General features: G+C 38.6%; 1 protein-coding gene across 1 annotated transcript in view; it reads left to right on the forward strand.

Annotated features, from left to right (window-relative positions):
- The window catches only part of SLCO5A1 (solute carrier organic anion transporter family member 5A1), a gene marked incomplete at both ends in the record, with an annotated part of 69053 nt that overhangs the window by 27625 nt on the left and 23255 nt on the right, over positions 1-18173 (forward strand). The window contains 2 exons of the mRNA XM_080339959.1: positions 5449-5581; positions 10997-11223. Of these exons, the coding sequence (XP_080196085.1) occupies positions 5449-5581; positions 10997-11223 (360 nt within the window). The remainder of the gene's footprint in view (positions 1-5448; positions 5582-10996; positions 11224-18173) is intronic.

The raw sequence follows: 18173 nt of genomic DNA on the forward strand, positions 1-18173 counted from the left end.
TGTACACACACACATATATAAACCTCCAGGATACACAGTTTAGCTTTTTGCAAATTCTAAACTTTAATTGAAAATAGAATAAAGGTCACATTCTGCTTGCCTTACACATGTATGAAATGAACAGTTGTACTACAGTGACATGCTGCCAAGATTTGAACAATGGTGTCTTTCAGAAATGTCCCTCCTCATTCAGTGATAAACTGTGTGTGGTGACATGTGTGTGCATACAGAGATGAGAGGGACTAAGCAATGCCTATTTTTTTTATAACTTTTTAAACCAAAGTGGATTTTTTAGAACCCAGAAGCCAGACAGCCTGTTAGTAGCCCACTAATATTGTGTACTTTCTGTTCATTGAGGCACAATATGTTGCTTGCAATTTTAATTGGTACTAGCGTTACTAATATAAAAAGGCACAGTCAGAGGGTTAACACTGAATGCATTTGAAGATGCCATAGGGACATATGTTATATATTCCCATATGCAAAATGTACTGAAGTTATAATTTGGAGTGATTACAGGAGGAAAAGGACATTCAAAGTATTTTTATGACCTCTGCCTCAGTATATTTGATAGTGTGGGTAGATTAAAAAAAAATAAAATATTTGACAACAAAGTTATTTCATGCATGTGATGCAATAGACTCTACGTAAAGCTTTCTTCTGTTGAATCTACTATGAATAGAAGCAATAGACAACTATATCATTTTGTCAGATGCTGTCAAAATGACAGGATTCATTGCAACATGTCCCAGGATAAACTTTTCAGTGAAGAAGAGTGACATTGCTTAATGTTTTTTCACTTTGGTAGGTAAATTCCGTGTGTAATTCAATTGCTGTTGCTTTGACTCTCTCCCATTTAGCATCTTCGCTGTGATGGACATTTGTGACTAAGCCTGGCTAGCCATAGGCAGCTGCAGTTTTGAAACTAGGCAGCCTTGCTAGGATGGTGTCGTGCCTGAGATAATATGCTGCACTGAGGGCATACTCAGTGATGCAGAGAAGCTTCTTGGGTACAAAACTTCAAAGGAATTAAAATAACCATATCTGGATGTCATGGGGGCAAATGGACACTTAACTGTGTCTGAACCAGGATATTTTTATTTTTCGACAGTCTGTGTCAGAGGTAGAACTATGATCTGAAAGACCAGGTTTGGGTGGGCTGGGAAAGGCTGTTTGTTGCCAGTGAAGAGAGGGTGCACCCAAGGGAAGAGATATGCTTGCTAATGCAAACTCCTCCCCACAACACTGAATTCTTCAGAGAAAAGGGAAAACTTAAAGAATCTGCAAGGTCTCTGGTCTTTGACGTTGTCTTGTTTAAATACTGTGTAATTTTAGTAGACTCACCTGTGCTTTGGTTTGAAGACTTAAGATCGTACATGAAAGCAGCAGCAAGCTACCACAGGCTTCTGGGGAACAAACTTTTGCAAGGTCAAGCCTGAGCTGGTTGTGTTGAATGTCGTAAGTAGTTCTCAGATGGCTGGAATTCATCTAGGCATGGGTGACCTGCAGATGCTCTTTCCTAGAGAGACCCATGTTTCCAGAGAAGTGTACTCAGTGACTTGCCCATGTTGAACATGCATGGCTAATGCAGTAACTCTAAGAGGTACGATTTTTAGTTTCAATGAAAACCAATCAGAAGAGAATCAGATGAATGTTGTAGCCCATACGTCTATATTAACAAGATTTTCCTCATTTTATCTTTTGAAGATGATTTATTGTTTGGAATGTAGCTATAACTTGTAATATGTACATCATCTCTATTTTATCATGGAAAAGGGGATATTATTGCTATTTTATATATATATATATATATATATAATATATTCTTAAGAAATTTGAAGACAACTTGCAAATCTAAGCACCACTCAACATTATGGCTAGGAAGTTAAAAGACAAATCCTGGATTTCCTTAAGTGCAATTTAAAAAATCATCAGGATACAACGTGGCCTGCCTCTGCATCATAGTCCTCTAGCATACCCCCTGATAAAAATCTTTGTTAATTCTGTTGTTGAAACTTCTGAGCTGTTGAATTGGTGCAGCTCCCTAAGTCAAGATCCCAGCCCAGATCATGGCCCTAAGCGGGAGGACCAGAAAGAGCTACCTGAAATGCCACATAGGAGGCTGAAAAGAAGGTGCTTACACATCATCTACATGTTTCAGAACCATTTTTGTCCAGAATCTTGGGACCTTCTAGTGACCTGAGTGGGAAAAGTTATGGAACAGTTCTCCACAGGATTTTTTGTTTGTGAAGTGAGTTCCGCTTTTATGATATCCTGACTGAATCTGTTTCCAGATTAATTTCCTTTCCATATCACCCAGTAATTGTGGTAGCCTGTTGGAGAATTAGGAACCTCTTTATTCCTGGACATTAGGGTGCATAGCTGTGAGGGCTGTGACCAGAATTTCAGTGGTCCAGGACCCTGGAGCACCCTGCCAGTGTGACTCTTGGAGCACCCTGCCAGTGTGGCTCTTGGAGATGGCTCTCCCTTCACTTCCACAGCAAGGTTTGGAGGTTTGGGGCAGATTTTTTTCAAGTACTTATTTTTGAAATATCAAAATCTTTTACTTGCCATGCTCTATCCTTAGTCGTATTTAGAAATCCAAATCAGTTTATTGTGCTCGGTGTCCAGTTTATGATGGTGGCCATTACTAGGTGCTGAGGAGGATACTATAAAGTGTTTTAAGATGGCAGTTGTGGAACTTGTGTGCTCACAGGTTTCTTCCTGCCCTAGACCAGGCACTTTCTGTTTTCTGAAAGATCCTGGAAGTTACGTGTTACCGGTAAGTTATATTAAAAAAAAGTCTTGAAGCCTGAACAATATACAGTAATTTTAAAGTATTTCTGAAATGGCTGACAGCACTCCCTTCTCTAATGGAATACAGTGTACACTCTTGTTTTTATCTTTACTGTGCAGTATTTCTGCTGATGGAGTAAGACCTCTGAAGTTACCAGGTGTACAAAACACACCATCTGGGTAGTGCTTGTAAGCCTAAGCAGTTGCTGTGTTTTGCCTGATTCAGTGGTGGAACTGAAGCTGAATAAATAGGGCATAAGTATTTTTTCTGAATACTGAGATGAATGGATTAGGTCACTCTTTTACTCCCTTTGTGTTTCCTCTGTAAACCTTTTAGAGACCTGAGTTTGCTGTAGTTGTGTGAATCAATTTTCCAAGCAAACGTTAATTGAACAAAATTTATTTTAGTGGATGGAGATTTTTTTTTCCCTCCTCATGATATGGATTTTGAAAATAACGGTTACTGTGGGGTTTATCTAACCACTTACTGCTAAGGAGCAGTGTTACAATGTCTGGTGGAGCATTTTAGGCATACAGAGAATTGTTTACAATCAATCCAGAAAAGAACATGGCTAGAATAAATTTAAATAGTGAACACAGTTTTGGAAACCATTATGCAAAAAGGACTTCAGCAAAATCTAATTATTTGAAACTGCAGTTTCATAAAAACTGAAAATGTGTTTAAGAAGTGATAAATTTATTTAATAAATTTGTAATCTGTAAGCATTTTTTACTATAAGCAGTTTACCTTTTGTGGTAACTTCTGTGATTTTTTTTCCCCCTGCAATATAGCTCTCAGCAGCCCCTTTTTACTCATGAGAATGTGATCTTTCTTCTTTCTCTTCTTTTGTAACATAATATGAAAATGTATGAGTTATTTTGGTTTAATCAGGCTGATTTAGTGATTTCTTTTTGCTTATTTGATCCATGGGATATAATTTACTACACTGATAATGCAGAAGCCTAAGCTCTAACAGTACGGTTATGCTTCCTCAGCTGCTGCAGTCTAGGATGCAGAGTGGAACCAAACACAATGGGCTCTGCATACAGCCACAGAGTGACTGGTCCACAAAAAACATGTGAAGATAGAGGTTTTGCGGTGAAGATGGTGTTTTCAGGGAGTTAGAGAATCAGTTGTTTTCCTGTGTGCTACATAGTGGGTCTGCAGCAGCTGAGCAATTGTTGTACTGCTGGAGCTTGGGTTTTGGTGGTACCAGACATAGGAGTGGACAGCAGAGACCATCCCTTCCCACCCCTCCTGCCTCTCATGCTTACAGCCAGATGGAATGGGAGGCAGGACAAAAGCATCTTAGAAGAGTTGAGTACTGCAGGATACATTGAAGAAGGAAAGAGATGGAGCTGGGGAATAAGAGAACAAATTTTGGAAGATGGTTATGGTCTTGATGGTGTGGACAAGATTGTATGGATCTTGTAAAAGGTGTTTGAATTTAAGGTTCTTAACTGACCTTGGCTTAGTTCAAAAATTGATTTGGTATTTGCAGAAATAGAAAAGGAGTAGAATTGGCGAGATTTAAAGGCAAGTCAAATGGAAGCCTTTAAATTATCCACATTTTCAAACCTGGAAATGAGACCAGGATTCCTAAATCTTAGCAGTCATTTCTTGTCAGGAAACAGACCAGATGTCTTCATCTGCTCCTGCTGATGTCTCACAACTATCCCTCTACTGGAAGATGCAGAGGGGTTTCCTGGGTCCCAGGTCCAGCTGCATCTTGGTCCCACACTGAGGTGTAGTCTTTCCTTGCCTCTATCTCCCTTGCTCTTGGCAGCACTGGCATGCAAGTCAAGTGGGAGCTGTGATGCTTCCCAACATGACCTGGTGCAAATGGCTGAAGGACGAGGACTAAAGGGTGTACTCTGAAGAGTATCTTGTAGAAGACACAGCAGATAGGAGCCTTCTGTTGATACCTTTTACTCTGTTATTCCAAGTGATAAGAGCTTTGCTGTCATCAGATGTAGAGACTGTGATGATGATGTAGAATATGTGCTGGTATGGTTGCACACAAGAAACTTTTAATCACTTTTTAAATTATGAAATTTAAAAGATAAAATGTTCTGAACAAGGCAGAAGTCTCACAGGAAATACAGTATGTATGGTCCATGGCTACACAGATAAAAATGTAATTCTGTCAATCTCTAAAATAAGAATATTAGATTTCTAAACTTTGATGGTTCTTTTAAATCCAGTATTAGTCTGAGGGTAGCTAAGCTGCAGTGTTGCAGTTTGGTGTCTTACACATTTTACCCTTTGCTTTTCTGTTTTCTTACCATTATTATTTTTTTTTTCTATTTATGTATTTAATTTTGTTTTGATTAAAAGGAAGTGTTTGAAAAACATGAAATATGAAATATGAAAAAAACTGGCAAAGTCAAGTACAGCTTCCATCCAGAATACCACCATAGTATATACTTCCATCTGTGATTTGACTGAAAACATAAAGCAAGCAGTAATTTTCCTATCAATATGTTACTTATGCAGAAGTTGCTGCCTTTAAAGGTTGCAAAAAATGGTTTTGAAGGTTTTGGGGCTTGAAACTCCCTGCTTTAAGAGGCATCTTTTACTTTTGAATTCTATGTGCAAATAACTAATGAAACTTTTTATTAATGTATGACTCTGACTTTTTATTTTCTCAGCCATCATGTACGTAATGGGAGCACTTGGTCCTGCAGCTGGATACTTACTGGGAGGACTTCTTATTGGTTTCTATGTTGATCCAAGGACAACTGTTTATATTGACCAGAGTGATCCCCGATTCATTGGAAACTGGTAAGGGTCAACCATTTTTCAAAACTACTCTCTAAATTGTTGGTAGGGAATTGAGACAGATTAGGCAATCGTGTCCCTTGAGGGCTAGTTTAAGGTTATAGGAGGACACCAAGGAAGAGGAGTTGATTGCTACACAGCAGCCTCTGACAGAGAGGAAATGCTTCCACAGAAGTGCAGGGGCACGCAGGCATGGAAACCTCCTGGTTTTGGCTGCTCCGGAACTCTCTCTGACTGCTGTGGATGCTGACGGAAAACGCTCAGCACAGGGCTGGCATGACAGAATGGCTGTGTTGCAGGGGACCATCAAGGATCACTGCCACCCAGGGCTGAGCTCTTCCTGCTGAAAGGCGGATTAATCGCTTCTTCGGTTTTCCAAAGCAAGCAGTGAGAAGTGCTGCGTTCTGCTGAGAGATGAGAAATGGTAGACTTTGTTTACCCTGGCCTAGGAGAAGGAGATAGGATGGGGTGAGAACATGGCCTTTCCAGTCCTGTTTCTCAGGGTTATGGCTTGTGTTTAGGCAGCAGATGACGTAAACCGTCACATTATTCTGTAGTAAAGAGCAGACTTTCCAGCAGGTCTGAGAGGTACCAGCCATAAGTTAAGCTAATGTCTTTGGGTAGCCTTTGATATGTGGCCTCTTTTGAAAATACCTCTTTGAGGAGGCACATCTTGAGGATGCTTTAATTGGCTGTTCCTTGGATAATTCACAAATCTGCCTTGAAATATTCATGCAAGCCCAGAAAATACTTAAATTCATTATCCTGGGAGGAGAGCTCTAGTTTGTAGGTGCAGGGTGCAGTGTCAGTTCTCATGCACTGGATTAGTGTTTTTCACTGCCCCATGGCAGTCGGACCATATCTGTTTCTGTTTATCCTGCAGTGGTCTCTCCTGACAGTTTGACGTGAAAAATTCTCTCTTTGGAGTGTTCTTAAACCTTTGGAGATTTATCGTGGCTTTATTTGTCTTAATCCAAGAACATTGCTACACAGGACAGTCTAGCCGAATTTTCAGCAAGAGAAAGGCAAACCTGAGTGCTCAGTTAACCTGTGACCTTGGGGTTAATGACTCTGCTCTCATGTGTGTACTGGCTTATTTCAAAGAGGGGGTTTGTCATGTGAATGTGCTGCAGTGTACTTGGACTATTCCTGCATAAAAGATTTGGAATCAAAGCAAAATATTATACATTCTTCATATAACTCTCATGTTTCATGTTTTTTTAAGGACGTGTCAGAACTGGTAGTCAGTATCCAATCAGTACTTTTCAACAGAAATTGTGAACAGACCCTTAAATATATTTGTTAATTGAAATCAGTGAGGCTATATGAATGTAGGATAAGCTTTTCTTTTGACTTTCATGCATGTTGGTGTAGCTGTCTTGTAGTGTGGACATATCTGTGTGAGTTTTAACTTGAACAGCTCCAGTGAAGGTAAAATAACCAAAGCAGCATGGACACATTAGTTGGCTGCTTCTTGGGCTGTTTGCACCAAGCTCAGTGCTGCAGCAGACGGATGGCCACTGCTGCTCGTTTAAAGGTAGTGTTGATATACATGCCATGTTGTCATAGTCAAATGTGTAAGAGAGATCAGGCAAACAAATTCCTGTCATTGCTCATGAGTTACAAGTTTAACTACGCTCCCTCAAAAGTGTGAGTGGCAGGGATGGATACCCACTGCTAAGGATGGATCACTGACAGGAATGCTGTAACCACTGAGCTCTATGGCAAGAGTTGTGAGAAGTCATCTCTTATGACTGTTTCTGTGGGCAGACTTTGAAAACATTTACTGTACCAGGCCTTGTAAGCAAAATAAGGAAAACAGCTTAGTCTGGGCATTTGGAAGGGGTTTTTTTTGTCAAATTGCTAAGTGTTTTTTATGTTTCTCCAGTGTTTAATGTCACCTGATCAAAGTATCTTGGTGATTTCAGTTTTGCACAGGGATATCAGCAGAAGTGATGACTGAAACAAGGGCAGGGAATCAGTTGTCAAAGAATCTCAGCAGGCGAATCATATTCTAGCCAGCATAGAAAAGTAAAAGTCATTCAGTTTCCTTTTTCCATCATGTTGATTAAATCTGTAGTGACTGGTTTCCCCTGAAGGGTGTTTCAGGTCCTTGCATTACTTTTTCATTTTTGGTGCTCTCATTTTTTCCTCTTTTTGATTTCTAGAAAGCATCCCTTGCTATCAAATCTCTGATAATTTGTTTCACAATCTGTGGTGACCTGTCATAAAGGTTCACTGGTGTTCATAGCATCTGTGCCTTATTCTCTTTTCTCTTTCTGAAGCTTTGCCTACTCATTACAAGGTGCAAAGACTGATCCTTTGTCCCTTGCTGCTCACTGACTGCCCGGTTGCAGAAAGCTCTGGAAGTGTAGGCTTCCATTCCACTAAATGATATTTTCTGGGACTGTGACATTTTCTCCTTGCAGGGAAGTGCAGAGTAGCCAAGTTTATTTTTATTTATGTATCTAACAATTTGAAATATAAGAGTAGTCTAGCACTTACTTCAGCTGGTACATTTTTTAAAAGTAGGGTACAGTTGCGATAAGTTAATGGGCAGTCGTATTTGAGATTTCTCAGCCTTGTCTCCTTTGAAGTGAATTAGTCTTTGATTCCCACCTTTCCTTTATTACAGCTGTAAGGTTTCTAACATCACTTATCATAGGGAGCCTGTGAAAAAACTCCATTATTAAAGGAGGTAATGATTACGGAAAAAATAGTGAGTACAGCAGCTATGATATATGGCAACCAAAATTGCAGTAAAGCCTATTTTTTATTTAAGCTGTTGCTTTCTAAAAGCTAAATTGCATACAAGCAGGACAGGTAACTTGGTTTATCTTGTGAAACTTAATAAACAAAGTAAGTGGTTACTTCTGAGGGTTATTTCTGATCTGATTCTTCCATGAGTTTCATAGAACTTGGGTTTACACTCCTAGGTTTTGCACATCTGGGCTTTCTGTAGATGCTCTGGGCTATGTTACAGGCCAGCTGTCTATGCCAGCCCATCAAATATTTCAAACTGCTTTTTATTCAATTGTGATAACTGTAGGAATATCTGTTTAAAAACATCCATCATGTTGTTGTCTTTGAAAACTGTTAATGTGCTATATAGGGATCTCATTAGTTGTGGAGTAGCCCTCGGTGGTCTGTCAGGTGCTTTGAATCAAATTTTCTTTTGCTGACACTTTTCTGAGTGTTTGCCTAGTTATGCATCTGTTTAATGCTTGGATCTTCCCATATAATCTTTCATCGGCATTCCACACAAGAAGTTTAAAGGAATTCCTCCAGCACTGTCTGGTCCTTCCTTAGCTTTAATTGCTTTTATTTGAGGTCCTGGGGCTTGTGCAGATGCCTTTGAGGTATTCTCCTGCATATTTTCTTTGACTTTAGAATACAGAAAATCAAGGGCTTTTTAATTAATACAGATCCTGTTCTGACCTCTCATTTCCCATTGTAGGTGTTCTTGTTATTTTTTACATCGTTTTTTGTCTATTTTCCAATTCTTTGACATTTCTCCAGGAAGATGTGAAGTGTAGATGGTGCAGATAATTGCATCCAGTGCTGCATTTGTGACATCTCCAGCATTCGGTATGCTGCCATAATAGTCCCTTTGGATTTGAATTTTATCTCGAGCTACATCTCAGGCCCTGTCTCGTTTGCTGTTTCCCACTGAGTGGGTGGTTTCAGATTTCTCCATATTATTACCACAGATCGTTTCTTTGATCAATGCCTTTTCAGGTTCTGCCTTTGAGATCCTGAAAGGGATGTTGCTACATTTTTATACAGTCTGCTGATTTATTCCCTGTCTGATAGTGCTGACTAATCCTTCTAAAAGTCTGGTTTCTAATCCTTGTATGTTATCAGCTAAAATGAATGGAGGATTTTCTGTTTACATAATATCAAAACTAGTCAAAACTTTCAGTCACTTACATTTGCCTCTCAAAAGCTTCTCACATCATCTTTCTAAGGAAAATGGTGTTACATGTGGCCGTTTGTTTGGTGTCTGCCTTTACATAACCATTTACCACACAAGCCATTAACATGCATATGAATGTCTTTAAAAATGCAATTTGCAATATCTTTGCATTACAAATATGAGGCCAAATGTTTTTGTTTCTTGTGCAAATAATCCTGTCTACTCAATACTTCTAAATGTCTAAAGTTTGAATAAATATATAATTAGTAGCCTCCTGTTGTAGCTTCTATTTTTGAGTGTAAAGGATTTAAAAAAAAATGTAAAAAAATTCTTATTATTATGGTTTGATGTTGCAGTAATGTGACTGACTTCACTGAAAATACCAGACACTGGTATAGATTAGCATGATGGATTGACTTCAGGTGGTTGCCAGGTGCCCACCCAGCCGCTCTCTCACTCCTCCTCCTCAGCAGGACAGGGGGAGAAAATATGATGAAAAGCTTGTGGGTTGAGATAAGGACATGGAGAACACTCACTGGTTACCACTGGGCAAACAGACTTGACTTAAGGAAATTAATTTAATTTACTGCCAATAAATAACAGAGTAGGATAATAAGAAAAAAACCTTGCCACGTAAACCCAGTACAATTAGATTAGTATATGGTGACAGTTGCTCTTCCAGTACATGGGAGGGAGTTTGCGAGTGGATTCTGAGGTCGTCCTTCTTTATGGAAGCATCTGTGTGATTTTATCCATATTACCCTGTAGTCTTTCATTGCAGGATGAACTTAGAGGAGAGGTAATGTTATCTGATACTCTACTATCAGCCTTCTGACTGCAGAAAGTTAACTCTAGAGCACTTTCTAGTACAGCCCTTTTGCCCAGTTGTTGCTGTTGTAAAGTTCGTTAAGCCTCTTGGCCTCAGGGTACCTGCAGTCTGTGTACCTGCAGTCTGAATGGCACTTTTCTGGCATCCCATCATCCACTGCCTCTTCCATAGGTAGATCCCAAGTAATTCTGTGTGAGTCAGGGGAGTCCTACGTAGGTACTGGAAAGCAGGACAGATTTAGCCTTGATGTATCCATCTCAACATTTTATCTTCTCACGCCATGGATAAGTTTTTCATGTTCTCCAGAGGAATACTGTATTGCTTTACTGGGAATTTTCCAAGAAAGGCAAAGTAAAAGTGAGTATTTACTTCTCAAGACTCAGTACTGAATAATTACCAGAAGTGAAAATTTACGGGAACTCAAAGCTGACACTGTTTCATATTATTTGATGGGTTCTGGATAAATACTGTTATCAGTAGACAAGCCAACAGAAACATCTTCTAATTAATGGGCTTAGTGCAGTGAAGGCACTCGCCCACTCCAATATTTTAATGTCAATGTTCCATGTTTTGCAAATATATCTTTCTAGCTATTACAGCCTGTAATAATCATGATGTTTTTATTTTGTGTAATGCATTGGCATTCATTTCTGTTCCTGTCTCCTGACATTAGGTGGAGTGGATTTCTTCTTTGTGCCATTGCAATGCTCCTTGTGATATTTCCAATGTTTACCTTTCCGAAAAAGCTCCCTCCTCGACATAAAAAAAAGAAAAAGAAAAAGAAGATGAACTCTGATGATGTTTCAAGCGATGATGAAGTAATGAAAGAGAAAACAAATAGCAAAATACAAGCAGACAGTGCAGTTCCTGCCTCTATGGGATTTGGAAAGAATGTTAAAGGTGAAGTTTGGTTTTAATTTTTAAATGCGTTAAATTTTATATACCGGCTCATCTAGAGTTGTATGAGTGTAATTGAAGGCATGGTTTTGACATCTTGTATTTAATGTCATGTTTTGCTATTGAGATTTTGACAGATGGTCCTCCTTTAAAATTACAGAGTGCAGTGATGAGTGTAAGACATCCGTTCACTTAAATTATTGAAGTGTTTAATGTGCACTTGTAACAAGCAGGTAACCTATTTCGTGCAGTTATTACCAGACATATTTGTGCACCTTACAGTTTGTATTTGTCATACTTACTTTAAGCTGTCCTTCATAGAATAAAGTAATCTTTTAAAATATAAATGAAGCAAGTAAAAAGAATTCTACTATGTGAGTTAAATTACATTTATGCATTTTGGTTAGTTAATTGAGAAAGATTATTTTGTTTCATATGCCTTTCCTGGCTATTTTATACTGCAAGCTATTTATTTTCGGAGGGCTAGGACAAATGAAACCTGTGCAAATTTTGAAACAAGAAGAGAATAAAAGATCGACAAGGAATAGAAATTTTTATTTTATTCAAGAAGCAAACCATCAATGTGAAATCTAACAGTAAGTAGTAATCATTGATAAAATGCCTTGGGAAGAAAGGCATCATCGTTAACAATTAAAGTGAAACATATAAAGTTGGAGTTGACAATATAGGCTTAACACTGTCATGATATTGAATAGTAGAGGACAAGTACCTTAATGCCTTTGTGCTGTCAATGCTGTTGTGTCTTTCTTGGGTTCCATTATATGAATGCCAGTTCTATCTTTTATGGTAGCCTGATGAATGCAATGGGACTAAGAGAAATTGTGAAATGTCATTGGTATCATTAGAAGTAATTAGAACTCAAAACTTCAAGTGTTAGTTTATTGACATGAACATTACTATTAATTTTTCATTGGATATCAGTCCAGGATATAATGATTGAAAGATTTTTTAATGATAAGTTTATGATCGCTCCTTATGCTGGGTACGCAAGGCTTAGCAAAATGACTGTACTGGTCTTACACTAAAGCCAGTGTAATTCTAGGTAATATTATCCACATGCATCTGTATACGTGGGGTAATGAAAGTTACTGGTAGTTTCTATGAAAGTGAAGAAAAAACAGGAGACCATGATTTGCTTGTGGTGATTTTATTAGCTTACAAAACAGCATCTTAATCAAAGCACAGAGCAAGCAAGTTAAACCTGCAGTATCAGATATTTCAGAGCCATATTCTCCCTTTGTTTCTTAGTTTGAGATATGGTCTAATCATCCGTGCAAAGTAGCTCTAAAAGTGGTGGAGAGGCAAGACAAGCATGTTGTGTACTTCCCTCTTTGTGAGTCCCTGTACATAATGTTTTCTCCTAAATCCATAAAGTGAGTTGTGGGCCTGGTGCCTTCAAGTCTACTAGTCTGTGATTGCAAAAGTAGTTCAGGGCTACTCTTGTGAAGGTTTTCTAACTAATGTAGGGAAGTGGGAAAAGGGAGTTCAGTCCCTGCTGCGCTCCTTACCAATGATTGCAGGCAATGTCACAGCAGAGGGCCAGCTTCATCCTGTAGGTGTGTCTGGAAAAGATACAGGGATTCAGACAACTCTGCTTCTGAATGAGTTTGCTGATGCTGGTCCTCCATTTCTGTATGTCGCTACAGGCACAGCAGATACACAGAAAACAAGTATACTCTTAGGAGTATCTTTCTTAGTACTTTTTTCACGGAAATGGAAACTACTGTATATCTCATTTTGGCATGTGTTTTTCTAATATATATCTGCCTAAATGTATACCATACTTTCTACATGTTCCTATATAAATATATTAGTTGAGCCACCAAATTAGAACTTCTCATATACAAAACTTTTCATTTTCTCTAGAGGAGAAACTTCACCAACTGAAACAGTGAAAAGTGGCATTGTATTCCACGTGTCAGAAAGATGCCAAGCAAGTCAAGATAACACACAGAAAAGTGTTTTGCTATAAGCTGATAATAGCTTTCCCATTAGGTGTCATTTAGCCTAGCAGAGAGGGCCTGCAGCAGGAATGCACTATCATTCAATTATTTTTCAAGTTTAAGTGGGCTTTATGGAATGAGATCATGCCTCAAGCTTCTCATTTGAGGCAATTTTGTTTATAATGGGAAGGAAAAAGGGATCACATGTGTCTAAGTCATTTAGCAGTGCTTCTTCTGAGATGCGATGTACATTTTATACTTCTCATTGAATGTCAGGGCTTCATCTTTTTTTAGAACGATGGGCAGAAACTCCACTCAGGCAGTAGCCGGGAGACTGATGATTTAGTAGGTCATGTCTTCTGTTCTGTACTAATAAATATCAGTGATGTCATAGTCTGCCATGACAGAGGTCAGTGCCATTAAATCTGTAAATTCCATGCAGCTTTGGTCAGGAAAGTTGCAGGGAAGAAACTATGTTGGTCTTCTGGTATGATGTTGTCTTGCCTGGGAAGGCTGGCAAAATGATTCTTGTCATACTGTAACTTGTCCTAATTTGACACAAGTTAGTTCTCTAGATTAATGAAAAGGAATCAAAAAGGCATGACAGAAGAGGGCCTGGGTCCTTTTTCCTGCAATGGTTGCCAGTATAGGCTGAAGAAATAAAATAAAATAAAATAAAATTAAAAAACAAACAAACAAACAAACAAAAAAAAACAAAACAAAAAAAAACCAAAAAAAACCCCCTGGGCCTGCTGCAAGTAGCTTCCAACTTCAGTGACCTGAGCTTTATTTTGGCCTATGGTAGAGCTGGGATCAGATGAAAATACAGGTACATCTTTGCTTTTTCTCAAATTTTGAGATACAAGGGCTTGGAACTCAGTCTTCTATTTATGTTGCAAATAAACAACATGAGAGGGAGATTGCTTCTGAGGCAGGTATCGAAATTACTAAATAAAACATTAAATAGATCGCACGAGGAAGGAAATTGAATGTAGTTTATAGTAGAAATACAGACAGGTAGTGTAGGCAACATGAACTAATGGAGATTTATAATGAAGAAGCCACAGTTCAATCTCATTCATGCAGATCAGTGATGAACCTGAGCAGACAAAATCACTGTTTTCTTTTATTACGTGGATACCCTTAGGGTTTCTTATTAGGGAAATTGTATATGCAGGCCTCTTTATTTCTCACTGTAGTGAAACTTACTGTGCAATTGGATAAAGGAGCAGTGTAAAGAAAGCAGATGTATTTATTACTCACCTAAAATGTACTGATCTAATCCAGAGGGTATTAATTATTTATATGTATTTTTCAGCCTTTTAAATTTATTTTATTTTATTTTATTTTGTTTTGTTTTGTTTATTTTTTGTTAATGTTTTGAATTTTGTTCCTATATACATATAAATAAATGAGAACCCAGCCCTTCCTAAAAGATATTCCCATCTGCCTTTTCATGTCTATCAGCTGTCATGTGCCCTTCCCAATCTGACCCTGCTGAGGACTGAGACAGTATAATAATCAGGGCATCAGGAAAGGTAAAAGAAACTCCTAAGTAGCTCGTGGTTGTAGCTGGAGTTTCTGCAGTACCCGAGGATTAGTTGGCAGGGATCAGAAGAGGAGGAGACAACAGTGATCTGTGTGCCGGGGCGCTTGGTGAGTGCTGTAAATGTCAGAGAGTTCAGCAGACTGTGGGCTGGAGATCCTGCTGTGCCACTGACCTTGAGCAAGTCGCTTCCCCCTCACCATTTCTTAGACCATCTTGAAGAGCTCAAAATAGAAAAGGTGGTGTGGCCCTGTGCAGTGATGAGCAGTGTTAGCTGGAGCCTCGAGGAGCTGCTCTGAGTCAAGTTAACAAAAGTAACAATCGGATCAGACTTGCTCCGAACCTCTGTGCTCTTGATGGGATGTTAGGGGCTGTTCAACGATCTGGCCACCACCCAGGTACTTAAGGAATGTCCTGAAAATGCTTGAGTTGAGTGAGGTTGTTGAAATGGTATGTAAGTGGATAATGAAATACATGGCAAAATATTATTCTAGAACTTAGTGACTAGCCCTGTGCAGAATATATTTAAAGCAGTCATATGTGATTGAAAATGCTCATTTTCATTATGATAAACAAATCAGAAATTATGTCTAAAATCTTGGCTCTGCCTTATACTACATAATAGCAGGGGATGCCCCTGAGACCTCAGTGTGGTGGCAGCCTCCTTCGGAGCTGCAGACTTGGGTAGTGCTGTCCAGACCTGGAGCACCAGCAGAAAGGAGGTCCTCTGGCTAATGTCTGCATCACCCTCACAAGGGGCTTGGCTGATAAACTACAAGAAGACAGTGCTGTAGACTGGCATGGGTTATTCCCCTGCCCGTATCCTTTGTACTGCCTTAGCCTAGATGCGCAGGAACAGGGACAGAAGAAAATATATTAAATTATTAAGTAGGAGGTGAAGTCAGAATATTTGAGGTTTTATTGAAATTCAGTTTGCAGTGCTTTAAGAGTTTGGCTTATAGTAGTATTTATGAATATTTGTGTTGCTTGCATATTTTGCTTATACTTTTCCGTTACTATGAATCAATTAGTGATCTGGCACACGAGTGAAAGAAAATGAGTACTAACTAGAGAAAAAATATTATCAAAGACCATGAAAGGAAGAAAATTGCCATTAGACTAGCAAACCAGTCCAGCAAAGCAGGTTTCAATTTACTCTGAGTTACATATTAGGTTATTAAAAAGAATATGAGGATGTTTAAGATTTTAATTACTGCACCGAAGAGTAAACGTGGTTGCAGCCATACTGAAAGATCATTTTAGTTTTAGGAATGTAATTGAAAGAGATTTATTTGTTCAAATGATTGAATGAGGGAGGCTGCAAGTTCTCATAGGTTTGTTTCTGATACACACTTGCAAAAACAAGAGATATTTTTTGAAGATCTCCTAAAAACTGGAACCAGACAGGTTTAATAATAGCCTTGAAATCAAAGCCTAGGCCTGTAGCTAGTCAGACAAAAATAATGTGACATTGAAATGTTTTAAATGCATGATTGATTATGTAGTACAAAGGATCCTTGAAGTTTTTAGCATTCTTGCTTTTTACTAGAATTATTGTGATTGAAATATATGAAATACAGTGCATTTTTATTATGTTTCTAAATTCAGAAGTGTAATACAGATTCTGTCATACAGGATTTGACTGTAACCATCGGATGAAATCAGGGAAAGCCTAATTCTAAATATATATTTTTATTTTCAACTTTCTTACTATATAGCAAGTTTTCCTTGCATGCCAGACAATTATTCTTTATAAGTCACGGAGAGCTTCAACCCTCAACTGCTCCAGGTGGTACGTATTAGTGCAGGATGCAGGAATAATCTGTTTTATTTCATGCCAAAAATGACAGTAATCAGCAGAGCTGTTCCCTGAAGAATCCTTCACACAAGTGTAAGAGAACTTGTGCTTATTCCAAGGCACTGAGTTTTATCTTTTTATCAGTAGAAATCCAATTTGAAAATGATAATTAGTTTTGAAATTAATAATGACCTTTAGACTGAGTGCTTAGATGAGATGCAAGTAGGAGTCAACAGAAAGTACAGCTCTACATCCAAACACCAGAACAAAATGTTTGTTAGCTCTGCAGCTCTTTACCTAATTAGTTCTTTAGTATCTTTAGATAAAAAAATTCTAAATGATACATTTTCCTGAAGTTCAGTTTTACCAGGAAGGGCTAAACTTTACTGGTTATTACGATATTTGGACCAGGCCCTTTAAAATAATGGATTTAGCATAGATCAGCCCTTGGCTGAGGACTTCCACTTCATTTCTACAAAGAGCACTTAGTACATCATCCTAATAAAATGATATTTCTCTCTGTGATACCTAGTCTTCTGCAAGTTACTACCTGCAGGGGGAGAAGCTCTTGGTCCTGCACCTTGTCCCTGGGGAAATCCTGCTGCAGCAGAACTTGAGGGAACAGCAGGAAGATGAGCCAGGGGACGTTTAGGGTGGACATTAGGAAAAGGTTCTTCACCCAGAGGATGGTGGAGCACTGGAACAGGCTCCCCAGGGAGGTGTAACAGCCCCAAGCCTGACAGTGTTCAAGAAGAGACTGGACAATGTCCTCAGACACATGGTGTGAACTGTGGGGTTGTCCTGTGCAGGGACACGAGTTGGACTCGATGATCCTTGTGGGTCCTTTCCAACTCAGGACATTCTATGACTCTATGATTCTATAGTTCTATGAGAGGCTTCACAAAAGCTGGCTTAGAGACTCTTGTCTCTTGCCATTTGGTTTCTTTTTGCATCTAACACCCCATCAGCTAACCCAACCCAGCCCAAGCCACCCCAGAAATAGACACAAAGGCAAAGCTCATGAGGTTTGAAGGCTGACGACTGACGGAATTGTAGATCTTTCCTTTTTTTCTTCCCTCTTTCATTTTCTCATGAACAATGAGATGAATTTTGAGCAGATGTATTTTGAACATGCAGCATATTTGCCAATAAATGCTGATACTATTTTATCTTTGTACTTGCTACTGTAGTTCCTGAAGGTGTACAGTTTCAATTTATTCATGTTGATAGTATATTGTCTCATACTCCTGTTACCTTGTTTCTTTCTGTTCTTCTATTGCAAACAGTGCCACATTAAAAAAAAAAAATCTGTGGGTGCTAAAACCGATTAAGATTCAAATATATGGGTGCTTCTTAATATTATTTATTCATTACTTATTTCCACTAAATTTTGTATTTAACATTTAATATGTTTCTTCATAGAAGCAGCAAGAGAGCATTAAAATTATAAACCTATGCTCATAATGAATTCAGCATAAATTTTGATGGCTGACATAAGCTAAGACTGGATACAGTCAGACACCTTAGGTGCTGATTTGCAGCCTGACAAATTTTGACATGTCAAGAGTGTAAATTCTGTTTCCTTTAATACAGATAACCTACTGGAGTTAATGGATGAAGTGAGACAGATTTTTGACTTGACAAC

This window comes from Nesoenas mayeri, assembly GCF_963082525.1.
Source record: "Nesoenas mayeri genome assembly, chromosome: 2".
NCBI lineage: Eukaryota > Metazoa > Chordata > Aves > Columbiformes > Columbidae > Nesoenas > Nesoenas mayeri.